The sequence below is a fragment of the Pteropus alecto genome, unplaced genomic scaffold (genome assembly GCF_000325575.1).
Source record: "Pteropus alecto unplaced genomic scaffold, ASM32557v1 scaffold50, whole genome shotgun sequence".
NCBI classification, from domain to species: Eukaryota; Metazoa; Chordata; class Mammalia; order Chiroptera; family Pteropodidae; genus Pteropus; species Pteropus alecto.
The window spans coordinates 9,972,070-9,985,932 of record NW_006431918.1 but is presented as its reverse complement, the minus strand read 5'-3'; the positions used below and the strand labels follow the sequence as shown (position 1 = coordinate 9,985,932).

The following is a 13,863-nucleotide window of genomic DNA, read 5'->3' as shown; positions in this document are numbered from 1 at the left end:
TAGTTACTGAACCCAACTGAACATCACGCATTGAAATACAAATTTTAGATATACTTCCCCCCCCAGCTTTATTGAAATAGAATAGATAATTAGTTGCTCGTATAGATACACTTTTAATACACGATAAATAGCTATAAGAAAGATACTGTCCCTGTTTTACGAGAGGAAATTTTGAGGAACAAAGAATAGAGGAAGTAGCACTCAGATTGATCCATTACTCTACTGTTACCTACTGTATCTATCATATCACCTTTTCTGCCTTTAAGACGGCTGGTCCTGAAATTTACACTAAATTTATGTGAACTACAAACGTTTAGACGCTACTGATATCTGTTGGATAGAGGTCGGGGATGTTGCTAAACATGCTATAGTGCACCAGACAGCCCTCCACCACAAAGAATTATCCCATCCAAAATGTTAATAGTACTGAGGTTGAGAAACCGTGAGTGAAATAAAGTAACATAGCTTGAAGCTTAAAACTGAATGCAAAATTAAATCATTTTTCGAATTCATTTAAATAGAATAATTGTCACAAATAATCCAATAATTTGAAGCATCATCAAATGATTGGGCTAATGTCGAATTTTATTCAATTACATAAACCCACAACATTTCTTCTACCTAAAACAGGGACAACAGCAAAGGCCCTGTGGCAAGGACAGCTAGAATTCAATACAGTATTTGGGAGACTATCACCTGAGGCCTCATTTACAGTATAGCCTTTCGAATTTGAGTGTGAAGGAAGTTTTGCCATAGAGAAATTATGTCATCTTAATTTTTGTTATGAAGAGCTCACACTGGCTCTGTTGTGATAGGCTGCAGGAGAAAGCTTAGTCGCAAGCCTAAGCAACAGTCAGCAGATGACTGAGGCTTGAACCAGGGTAGTTAAAGACAAAGGTGGTGACAAGTGATAAGATTCTGGATATATTTTGAAGGTGGGGCAGACAGGATTTTCTGATGGGTGTGAACAAAAGAAAGGAGGCAAGGCTTATCAGTAAATATTAATAGCAACCACCTGCTCTCTTCTCCCAATTTACTTATTTTTACGAGAGCAGACGATCTGCCAGCAAGTCAAAGAAAGAGGGGCCCTCCTCACCTTCACATCGTCTTTCAGCTCCGGCGCCAGGCTGAGCACGAGGAGGTAGTGAGCATAGGCCGTGCCGAAGTCCTGGGCGCGCATGCAGTGCTCTGCGCTCTGTAAGGACCGCGACACCAGCTCGTCCCGGCCGGCTGCTCCGGCGCCACTCCCGGCGCCCCGGCGGGCCCTGGTCCTCGAGTTCGGCATAACAGCGTCACCTGCGCCTTATACAGCCAAAGAGAAGATGCTTTAGTAAACGGAACTAGAAAACTGTCTCGATGGCTACACGTCCATGTGACCGACTAGAGCGCGAGAACCCGCAGACACGAGGGTTCACTGCCGCGGGGGAACGAGACCACCTCGAATAGAGGAAGCCCCACCCCGTCCCTGACCGGAGGACTCTACCAACCGCGACGCACAACCGCGCAGCCACAGGCACCGATCGACGGCGCGCTACGCAAACGTCACTGCGCCCGACGCTACACTGCGTAGGAGGGGGAGGTGCGGAGAGGCCCCTGCGCGTGCGCATAGGACACCGTCCCTAAAATCCTCTTCCCCTCGCCTTGGTCTCCTTTTTTTCCCCCCACCCTGGCTGAAACCAGAGCTCTTCATCCCTGTTCCTTGGCCTTCAGGCCCGTGTGACTTCGGCTACAAGTCCTTACTCTGCAGACCCAGTCAGAGAGAAGCTGCACCCGCCCGTCAGGGACGTGGCTTGGTATGAGGAAAGACAGCCTGGCATTTGTGGTGATGCTTAAGGCCTTTGGATCGTGATGCACCAAATCTAAAAATGGCAAGACTGGAAAGAACCCAGAGATGACAAAAGCGCCTTAGATATGGTGGAGGGAGTGCTTTCACTGGCATTATTTTAAATCATCCTCACAAAACCCTGTAAGGTGGGCCTTTGCATTATCCTCTTAAAGACAAAAGGAGATGTCTTGAGCAGTTAACTTGCCCAAGCTCACACAGTCAGTGGCATAGGCATGGCTCAGACCTAAGTTCCCTTACTGTCTTCAGTTGTTTTAAAACGAGCTTAGGGTTTGTTTCTGAGTTTGTTTCTCGATTGTGGTTATATTATTACATAGAAAAGGTTTTTTACATTCAAGTGTGACCCCTAGGGGACAGATTCTATACTCTGGAGGGGCGCAGTGGGCGGGGTAGGGGAAGTGGATGGTGGGGAGGGTGTAGGAATCACAGTTAAAATGTCATTTTTGTTCCCGGTTTCAAACACGTTAACGGTGAAATTTTACTTAACAAGCAACAAAAAAATAGAGCATATTGTGTATCAAACTAACAAACTTTGGGGACTCCTTCAGTTCTCAAAAGTCATCATTTGCATGCCTTTTTGCCCTCTCCTTCGGTTTGATTATCTGAACCACCTTTCCTCTGAACACTTACCTGTGTAAATCCTAGTCAGTTCCTTAGAGTCCAGGTCACTAGATTGTAACCTGCTCCCCTAGTCAGAAAGTTCCTCGAAGAAAGACTCAGTTCTTTACTATCTTATTAAACTTTGCACCTAGCAGATTCTGGCTCAAAGTAAGAACTCAGATTTTTAAAATTTTAATGGAAAATACATCCTTCACTCCTAGGTTTTGCATAAAGACATTACTAACCATTAAAGGTCTTTATGTCTCTCCAATCCTCAGTTGATACTTTCTGTACTAACCAATTTAAGATTTAACTGTATGGTATTTCCCTAACACCACTGAAAAGCTAAGGCCTATCTAGTTCCAGTAGAATGTAGTAGAATATGAAGAGGCCACTGGACTTAAAAAAAAATATATGTTCTCATTCAGGCTTGGCCTTTTCTGACCCATAAGAGCCATTTATAAAAAGACCTAACAAAGCTATCTTTCCTACTTTGTACATAAGATTAGTATATCCACTAAATAATAAATATAAAAGTATTTTATATATAAGTTATTCATATAAATGTTATGCATTGCTATTATTATCTAGAGTCACTCAAAACTTATCTGGATTATTAAAATAAAAACTAGGTCACTAAACCTTTAAGCATTTGATCAGAAGTATATACAACTCATGCATATCCTATAAATGTCTAAAGTAATTGGCTGGAATCTCTCCCCAGAAAGCAAGGGGAGACTTCCCAACTTTCTCTTCAGGGATCTGGGTTGGTGGAAAACCTCACTGACGTAAAAAACCACTGCTGACTCGAGGCAGGTTTAATCATGGTTGTCTTTCACCGTGTTCTGGGCAGCTTGTCAACAAACCACACATGCCAAACAAGGGAGCAAAATCCACTGAAGGACTCTCAGTCAACTTTCCAATATGCAAAAGTTGAAAGTTAACAAGGGGGAAAGAAACTCATAGGAAGTTAATTAGCAAGAAATAAACAGCTTGCTGGACATAAGGTATCTTGTATTTATACCTTCTGTGGAGATTCTTCTTTTTGTGTGATCCTGTTTGTTTTATCTTGTTCTCAACTCTGTATTTTAGGATCATTTGGGGAGTTTTTAAACAATATCAATGCCTAAGCCTTATATCCAGAGATGCTGATATAATTGGCCTTGTGGGGGTTGGGAGGAGGAAGGTCTGGACATAAGTATTTCCCTGAGGGAGAAATGTGCATGCTAGGAGTTAGGGGTATGGGACAGGCTTCTGTAGGGGTTGTTAGGATATTTGAAGAATTTACGGTATATAGTATGAGGCATAAAGGCAATGTAGGGAGTCAAAATATAATTTGTTTATTGCTTAATAAGAATTTTTAAGATTATCTCAAATTATTTTGAGTTGCAGTGATTATTATATAATGAAGAATAGAATATACATTATATTGAATTACTTGTTTGAAAGAAAATCTTATCATTGGATCAACAGAATACTATAGCTATGGTCCAACTGCTTGGGCATTGAAATTTGCATTAATGCATTATCACTGGTAGATATTCACAGTTCACAGTTTCTTGAATATTTTTTTATTTTACTACAATTAGGATTTTTTGTTGTTTTGCAATCACCCTTTTCTAATTGTGTCATGTACATTTCAAAATCTAGAACTCAAAGTTAAATATCAAACCCTAATAATGGCCAGACCAATGCTGAGTTCAGAATCTGAGTGTACAAGGGCCTGTAATAATATGACAACAGAGTACAGAGACACTGTAGGAGAAAATCCATTTATTTCTACTCTATACCATACTTGGTTCTGGAGAACCTGCCTCAATCTCCTATGGGAAATGCCAACCAAACTGTTGATGCTGAAGATGAATTCCAAGCAGTCTTAACAGGGCATGTCCTAATAAAGCATTCTGGAAAATGCTAGAGCCCATTAGGGAGCAAAGAATCTAAACCTGGGAGTCACCTCAACTCCCCTCAATCACTACTAGCCAGGCTCCCTGTAGGAAAAAGACTCAAAGTTCTTCAAGAGAATTTAACCAAGAGACTATTTACAGAGGTAAAGGCAGTTAAGGGATTCAGTGAAGTTTGTGAGGTGCCCAGAGACTAGCAACAGCTGGCAGCTACTACCATCCCTTGTCTTTCAGAGGCAAAAGGAGAGGACTGTATTGCCTGAACACAGAAAGAGTTGTAGCTATGGAAGAGGGGCTACCTAAATGAATGCATGGCCATAAATCAAGGAGAGAATTCCCTGACCTTTTTTTCACCCTGCCCTCCAGTCTCATACTACTGTTGCTTCCTATTAGCAGAACCCCATGCGAATATTAAAGATTGCATGGATGGTACAGTCCATAAAGTCAGCCACCCTCTAGGACACAGAGCAGTACAAAGGAAGGTAAAAAATGGATCTGTAGTGCAAATAGTGAATAATCATCACAATTACCAAGTTTTACTACTTTTACTTTCTAAATTTTTTTAATCTGCCCTCTCAATGCTTGCTATCACTACCTGTGTTCATGTTCTTTTAATCTGTCACTTTGTCTGTTATAATGGCCTTTTATCATCCAACTTTCCATCATACACCTCTCAAATTCATCTTTCATCTTTCATGCTATAGCTAGAATGATCTAAAATGCAAATTTCCTATTCAGTGGCTCCCCAACATTTATAGTTGTATATTATAATTTTTTATTAATTATTCGTATGGAGAATTTCCGAAATCTTAATTAAAGATGTAATAGTCTTTCCTTAGAAAAGAAGAAGCAAGAGTCATGTTAAATGTGTAGGTTTATATACTGAGGCTGTTTGGTTTAGAATGTATTATTTGAGTAAATGAATTAAAGATCATTTTGGGTTTATTAGTGACTAAAAGCCCCATGAATATTTACTTATAGTGTCCTCTCTGGCAAAATAAAATAGTTGTGCCAATTAGAATTGACATTTAGAAATAAATGAATTGATAAGGTCACAGCCTCATCTTTTATAGCAACCTTGGAAGAACTGGACCATCAAGGTACAAGCTTTCTTTTTGAATGGTAAAAATGAGACGAATTGACTTTAAAAAGACTAAGACATGATCACAGACTAGGCTTGCTGGAATTGGCCTCATTTACCCTTTGCACTAAAGGACTCTGCTTAAGACCTGCTTAAGGAGACATTATAGCTCAGTGATTGTGAGATCAAATACTGGAGCCAGACTGTCTGGGTTTGAAGCTTAGCCATGGCATTTACCACCTAGATATCTTGAACAAGTTAAGTTATTTAGCTTCTATACCTGAATATCCTCATCCATAAAATGAGGATTGCACAGCATCTATCTCTTAGTTTTGTTGTAAGGATTAAGTGAGTTAATGCACTTACAAAGCCTGGAACATATTAAGCCTTCAAAAAGGGTTACTTTTTATTGTTATTCCAGCCTCCTCTGAAGGGAGCCCTAGTAGTTCTCAGTGGAGCCAGGATTCCACCCAAAAGGAGCTGTTATCTTCTGTCAGTTAGGTAAGTCTTTTACAATTATTGGATCTTCAGACCTATAACTGAGGAGGTAGGAAACAAGAAGTCCTCCTTTTCCTGCCTGCTGACATCTAATAAACTGACACCTCCCACATAAACTGACACTTGCCTTGAGAGTTAAACAATAAGTGCTTACTTTGTTTTTCTCCCACAATTGAGTTAAGGAAAGAGAGCAAATATTGTGGTTTTTTTTGGTGAAATATATTTTAAAGGATAGATCTTAGTTGTTATAACAAGCTCTCGGAAGGTTTTTTTAACTTGATGGAAAGCAAGTGATCACAGTAGATTCCTGTGACCTAGTTTTTATGCATAGTGCCGATTGGATATGAACCAGATCATAAAAAGACATGCAGAAATAATGACGGAAGGGACGATATTGTGATTTGTCCTCACAGCAGAGTTAGCTTAAACTGTTTAGTACTTACACTTTCCAAGACAAAGATACCTTCTCTACCTCTTTATTTGTGTGATTTTATAAGCACCCAACATCTTTAGGTAAGGGAAGTATTATGCAAATGACGTGATGTAAGTTAGCTGAGCTGATTCTGTTGAAGTAGGTGTCAGAACCAAAGCCATGAAGCACAGGTGGCCCCCACTCAGGGAACTCTGGGGGCTTTCGTTGAGCCCAGTGTAAAACTACTGTCCTATAATATTAAGTCTAAGATCCCAATGGAGTCCAGGCCACATGCTTTGGCTTCCACTTACCCTCTGTCCTCAGTCTTCAGCATTTCTTATTTCACCACCTCATATACACCTTTGCTATGACAATTCTTTCTTTCTATAATGTTTTCCATCTTAGTTTGCTCTGCTCACTCTATATAATTTTTATTCAGTTTAAGATTCTCCACTTCCAGAAAAGCTTCTCTGAATTGCTAGTCTAGGCAAAGCATTCTTTCTCTCATTTCTCATAGTCCCCTATCCATAATTCTGTCTTACCATTTACCCTGTTGTATGAATGAAATGATCAATTTGACTTCTTACCTGGAAAGTGAGTTCCTGGGTCTCAGGAAGTATGCCTTATTCATTCTTTATCTCCAGCATTCAGAATAGTGACTAGAATAAAAGAAGTCACTAAATGTCTGATACAGTGAGCTGAAGGCGGTGGCTGGAGGACCAGAGAAAAAGGAAAATTTGGAAGATGTGTGGAGGATAGAATCTATAGGACTTGAAACAATTATGTAATAGGAATAGCAAGGACATAGGGAAAGGAGATAAAGTGAAGTCGATACCAAAACTTTTAACATGAACGGCTAGGTGCATGATGGTACCATTATCCAGGATAGGCGGTACAGGCAAAAACAAACAAACAAACAAACCCCAAAACCATAAAACAACAAAAGACACAACTAGATTTGAAGAGAAAAATTATGAGATAAGTGGCTGTGTTTGATGTCAATGGACATCAACATCCACGTGTAGGTTTTTGTGTGAGTATAAGTTTTGGCAGTTGTACATAATGCTGCTATGAACATGGATGTACACATATCTCATTGAGACTCTGCTTTCAGTCTTTTGGATATATACCCAGAAGTGGAATTGCTGGATCATATGGCATTTCTACTTTTAATATTTTGAAGAACCACCATACTGTTTTCCACAGTGGCTGCACTGTTTTACTTTCCCACCAACAGTAAACAAGGGTACTAGTTTCTCTATATCCTCACCAACACTTGTTGTTTTATATTGTTTTTCTTTCAGTAGTAGCTCCTGGGTGAGAGGTGGTATCTCAATGTAATTTTGATTTGCATTTTCTTAATGATTTATGTTGTGGAGCTCCTTTTCATGTGCTTATTTGACATTTGTGTTTCTTCTTTGGGGAAATGTCTATTCAAGTCCTTTGCTGATTTTTGAATCAGGTAGTTCTTTTGTTGATTAGTTCTAGGAGTTCTCTATATAGTCTGGATGTTAATCCCTTATCAGAGGTATGTAAATATTTCTTCCATTCTATAAGTTACTTTTTTACTCTGTTGAGATTGTGATGATTATTATTACTTGTAGTAACAAGTTATCCATGATATATGTGATGTAATGTAAGTAACACTATATCAGAAGACTTGATTTCAAGTTCTGTTCTACATTTATTAGTTCTGAATTTATGATCAATAATAATGAGGTATAGAGTCCTGGTTTTGATTCCAGGTCTACTGCTTATTAACAACCTGACCTCAGGTAGAATTTGAACCTTAGTTACCTCATCTGAAAAATGAATATAACAAATCCTACCTTGTATGTTCTTGTGGGATTAACAATACTATACATAAAGCACCTGGCACAAAGGTGATTATTATTTGACATTACTTTAGTGTTTTTTTTCCTGTCTCTGGGTTGCTTTAGTTGTATACTTCAGTGATTTAGAGAGTGATCATCCTAGAATGTAAAAAAAATATGGAGACCACTTAGTGCCACCCCAAGGAATAGGGATAAATAACAGGGGACTAGAATATAACTTTGTGAGACACATTATCAAGTTCTTTGATAAAGGAAAATGAGATGGAAAAGACAAAGCAATCAATTATGTTTAATTTCAGTTTCAAAAGCTTCTTTCTTAATCCAAGATTTTCAGTAGCAAACCATACATTTAACGACATTGGCAGAAGGGAGTAGAAAGTCCAGATCATTCTTTAGCAAATGGAAATGTAATAAGGAGAATCATTTGACAGCAAATCTTTGTCTTTCTTTATGGCACATAATATGTATATATAATATGAATTTGAAATTTTTATTGGGTGTTTAAATGTGTAAATAATTAAATTATCTTCAAGTGTAAGTATGGTATTCAAATACTAACTAAGAAAAAATATTAAAACAATATAATTATACAAGTTGAGCTATACAATTGTCCCTCTGGTAAAGATAACTAAAATGATAGGGTAAAGCTTTGATAATACATCATTTCTCTCCTGAAAATAATATCATGAAGTATAGAAAAATAATATACCCCATAATAATATTTTTAATAAAAGGACGAACAAAAGAAATCAACTTATAAATATTTGGATTATTTGAGAATAGTAAAATCCAACCGGATTAAATGCTGTCAACAGAAAACCATCCATAAGGACCATCAAGAATTACTATTTTATAAGTATTATTATATGCTATTACTATTGTAACAAATTCTCCTTACAACCCTTTTAATGAACGATTATATGAAACATTCATTCAATATTTGCACAAGTCACAAAATATTTCACTAATTATCACTGGTTATTCTTAATAGTGACTGTCACAGATATTATATTGATGATTGTATAAAGGAGTATTGAGCTTAAGAGTTTTTTGCTTTTCAGTGCAAATGTGAACACACTGAAAAACCTCAAATAATGCCTTTGTATTATTAAAAGAATGTTTTCGACCTCTTGGGCCTTCTGAGATATTTTTCAGGGACCACACTTTGAGAATTTATGAATTTATGATCTAGAATGCGAACCCTGTGAAAGCAGTGAATTTGTTTTATTCACTATTATATTTTCAATACTGTTTTGTTTAGAAGAGTGCCTAGCACACAGTAAATGGTTAATAAATATTTTCTAAATGTGTTAATAAAGCAATGACTGATGAAAGATTAATCCTTTGTGGAAAACAATAATAACTTAAAATATATGGTTTTTACTATGTATAGCTTGATAATTAACCAATACATGCCACAAAGTGGTATAAAAATTTAGTTTTATTATTACCATTTCTTTTGCTAAAGATTCCAGTGACTTCTAAATTTTGAGCAAAAAGCCTAAAGAACTTTTCTGAAAGAAGAAATGTAAAATGTGCCAGAATCACAGAACAAACGATTTTTTTTTTTTTTTCCATAAAAGCACACAGTTGAAATGTCTTTAGAGGTCTTCTAGGCCAATTCCTTCATTTTTACAAATGCGGAAACTAAGCTGCTTGGGTTGCTAAATGGCTGGCTCAAAGTCACAATTAGGGACCAGACTAAAATATAGGATCTTTCACACCCCCTCTTGTACAGCAATGATAGAAATGATAATGGGAAGCTAGAGAAGAACTTGTGTGTATTTCTCCTATAGGAGACTAGCCAGGCAAGCTTGGAGTAAATCCTTAAGCCACTCCAGGGGCTCTTTGGAAGAAGAACCTAATGTTAAAGGGTAGAACACTTAAATATACATCCCAGTAGAGCACCTTGCCTCTACCTCTCAAACAGCTCAGGCTGGAGAGGGGCAAAGACTGCATATGGAGTCAGCTAGTTCCATGGAACTGTCGGAGGAAAAGAGTCAGGCTCTGCAAAGGGATCAAGGAGGGCCTGATCCCAAGAGGAGGGTCCTGGAACCGTACTGTATAGTAACATGCATGTGGTCAGAGATGCCCCAACAGGGAAGAATGTCTTCGGCATATTTCAGTAGGGACCTATTATTGGCTTTTTGTTTGGAACTGCCCTGCACATTGCAGGATATATACCATCTCTATCCTCCATCTACCAAATACCAGTAAATCCTTAGTCACTGTGACAACTAAAAATGTCCTGCACATTTCCAAATGCCCACTAGGGGGCTCGTTTCAGCCCAATTGCCATTTGTCATATAATTACTAATAAACACACTTCCTGATGAATGTGGTGGAATACAGTTTGGAGAAACATATGTTCCTCTTCACAGGCTTTTGATTCTCCTCCCTACCATTAGTCCTCCCCCTTCACCACTGAATCAATAGAATTCATTGCTCCAGGGATGAGGATGGACATAGCCAAGAACAAAGAAGACACTAAGTTTCTGAGTGGAATTTAAAAATTATAACTAAAACAGTAGGCTTTTTATTATAAGGGCACGTTTTTTGAACGAGGAAACATGTTTTTTGAGTTTTAAATGAGTAAGAGCTGGGAGGACTCAGGGCAGATCGTGTATACCACGAACTGAAGATTGGGGAGGTAGGAAACAGTCTACTAAAAGAAACAAACAGAAGAGAGTCTAAAGGCATATGACTAGGATTTAGATACTGGTCAGCGCCTAAAAAGGCACTGTACCCTCTATCCACTCTCCTCAGTCTTCTGAGAGGATAAGAAATTCCATGGGGGAAGACAGGAAGGACTTCAGGGCGGAGAGGATCCGCACCTGGCTTCCAGCAGGCCTCACTGAGAAGGCCCCGTTCACCACACAGCTAAGGCAGAGTGACTGTGACATTCCTCCCCAAACTCCAGGGTACTGAACATTCAGCACTTTCCTGAGTACCTCCCGGCCTTCCAAAGCAGCACAGAAGTGGCTGAGAGTGGGATGATAGTCGTGAAGGGCCTTGTGGTCAGGGCGATGCCAGCAGAGATGGATGCAGACATGGAGTAGCAAGGAAAAGGAGCTGAAACCAGACTAGAGAGAATTGCCCATCTCAGCATATCCTGGGCCCAGTGCCTCAGATGTCAGTACAACATGTAAATCCCCAGAAAAAGGAAGGAAAAGGGACTGAGAGGGACTGAGTTAAAATCTGTAAATTGCTAAGTTTATGTAGAAGGTCAAGTTTGAGGATCCTAAGTGAAAAAGGAGTTTAGCAACTAAGTGCAGTAATAAGGATATAAAGAGCCCAGAAAATTCATTCTAAATACATTAATGAATATTTACTCACTTTTTACTGAAGCCCTTTAAATTTGCAGGAGGTATCCAGGTGCCAAATGTCAGCTGTTCAGCTTGTTCAGAGTTCATTATTTGTGTGGCTTTAATGACTGTGTATTAAGAAACAAGTTTTCATTTAACTTCTCTGTGATGTATCTTCTAACTATAGAGTCTGAAGGTCTGTTATCAGTAGATGGGATACTTCAGTTGGAATCTATCCATTTTTCAATCAATGAAATATTTACTCTGTTTCATTCAAAATATAGTTTTAAAATTACCTGTCACTAAGAAAGCAACAAGTGTTTACCCCTTAGGATAGTTTTCTTGAAACATCCTCCAAAGGATCAGTTCCAAAGCTGAGAACCATAGTGTAAATTTGGAGAGAGAAATTCCACCTTAGAGTTGACGAAATATTATCTAGGAGCAAACAATGCTCTCGTTGTTCACGCTCCTGTAGAGGTTTTTTGTTTAGGTGTCGTTAACGCTCAGATTTTAAATTTGATAGACATACCTGGTATACAGACTCAGCCTACCTGTGAAGACAACCAAATGGGAATTCCTGTCTTATTGCACACACTCACCCCAAGTAAGCCTAGAATCAGTTTCCTTATTTTGATACTTGTAAGAAGCTCATCTTGTACTTTTGTTATTTCTACCTTTCTCTCTCTTCAGAAAACAAGAGAATTTTAGTTTGTTCTCAAAGGATGCCAAAGTAGTCTGAAAAACAAAGAAGAAAGTCTTAAGCTCTCATAATCACATAATCAAATCTTTCCTTCTTTTATGAGGACTGTTATTAGATAAATTCTGTTTTATGTTCTAAAAAGCGCAGTGACCATCTTCTAATACACCTCTGGTTTTGCAAGGAAGTCCCATAAAATGTCATGGTCTCATTATTAAACATATGGGTTTTTAAGGGCAGCCTCCTTGCCTTATGTTAAAATAAAGTGATAAACGAAGGAATTTGCTAAAGTCAGCCTATTTTATTGCATACCTGATACTTCCTGTGGTTGAATTTTATTACTTGATTCGTGAAAAACATCTGCAAGTTTGGCTTTCAGGTCATTTCTGATAGCCTCATGGTTCGCTCTGTTGCTTAGGAGCTTTGTGTTCCGCTTTTATTTGTTTTATTTTCAATGTAAATAAGTTGGTAGCTTGAATGATATCTATGCTTTAGTTATATAAGGAATAAAGAGAGAAAACTTCTTAGACTTCTTAATCATATTAATGTGCTCCCTAGGTAAAGATAGCTGAGGCCAGAATAGAACAGAAAAACAGTGTGAATGCAAAGTTGCTCTTCTTTTGATCACTTCATTCTGTAAGTAACAAAAAACAAATGAACCATAAAATTTAAGAACTAACTTTTAAACTCAACATTTAAAAACAGAAAAATGTGAGTTGAAAACTGCTTATTAATTCCTGAGCATGCCAAGCAACTTATTTCTTGCACTTGTAACTATCTTTTCAAACAGTTTAAAAACTGATAAGACTGCTCTTGGGAAATTTATCAGTCGTTGCAAAAATTAGCTTAACCCATTCTAATTGGGCAGACTTAAAAGGTCTAAATTCTTAAAAGCATTAGGGGATTTTTTTTTTCTTTTCTATTTGCTAAGTATGCTCTATATGGATCATTTTTGTTACAACAAATCTAAAGTTATCTTTTTATTCATGTGATATACTCTGAGTGCATTTGCAGCCTACAAAAGAGATGGTCGCTTAAGCTGACACTGCAGAACGTTGCAGGAAGTGTTGATTAGAAATTGCACATTTGTTCTGAGTGTGAATTCCAAGCAGATTTGCTTATGGGCGGAAGCAATTCTTTCATGACTGTTCAGCTCTAGATTATGGCCACCTGTGTGTGTTTCCTACGTGATGACTGCTGTTAATATTTTGGTGTATATCCTTCTTGTCTCTTCCTCTTTTCTTATACATTTTTTAATTTGCAAAGTTAATCTCATAATGTACTTGCTATTTCATAACCTTTTTTCATTAACAGTACATTAATTTAAAAAAAATATGTTCAACCATGTCAGATAATCCATCATCTAGCCATAACATAATTTATTAAACTGTCTTCCTCAGGTTAGACACTTAGGCTCTTTTCAATTTTTATCTATCGCAAATATTGTCATTACTAGCATTCTTGAACTTAAATCTTTGGGTACATCCTAATTATTTCCTGTAGGTAAATTTTTAAAAGTAATATTATTGGCAAATATTTAAATATTAAAGGCAAATATTTTTAAATAATCACATGTAATTTACTACCTTAAAATAACCACTACCAAAAATTTGATGCATATTTTTAGTCTTTTAAAAATTAATATATGTACATAAATTATGTATCTCTATAAACATATTATTTTTAAA

At 37.6% G+C, this 13,863-nt stretch overlaps 1 protein-coding gene and 1 long non-coding RNA gene across 2 annotated transcripts in view; one reads left to right on the top strand and one right to left on the bottom strand.

The window, feature by feature from the left end:
• The window catches only part of PRMT9 (protein arginine methyltransferase 9), a 22,875-nt gene extending 21,339 nt beyond the window's left edge, over positions 1–1,536 (bottom strand). The window contains 1 exon segment of the mRNA XM_006906274.3: positions 1,097–1,536. Within this exon segment, the coding sequence (XP_006906336.1) occupies positions 1,097–1,285 (189 nt within the window). The 5' untranslated portion in view covers positions 1,286–1,536.
• A 77-nt stretch (positions 1,537–1,613) lies between these two features.
• The window catches only part of LOC112474612, a 17,882-nt gene continuing 5,632 nt past the window's right edge, over positions 1,614–13,863 (top strand). Inside the window, exons 1-2 of the long non-coding RNA XR_003044484.1 lie at positions 1,614–1,971; positions 5,850–5,929. This is a non-coding gene — a long non-coding RNA (uncharacterized LOC112474612). The remainder of the gene's footprint in view (positions 1,972–5,849; positions 5,930–13,863) is intronic.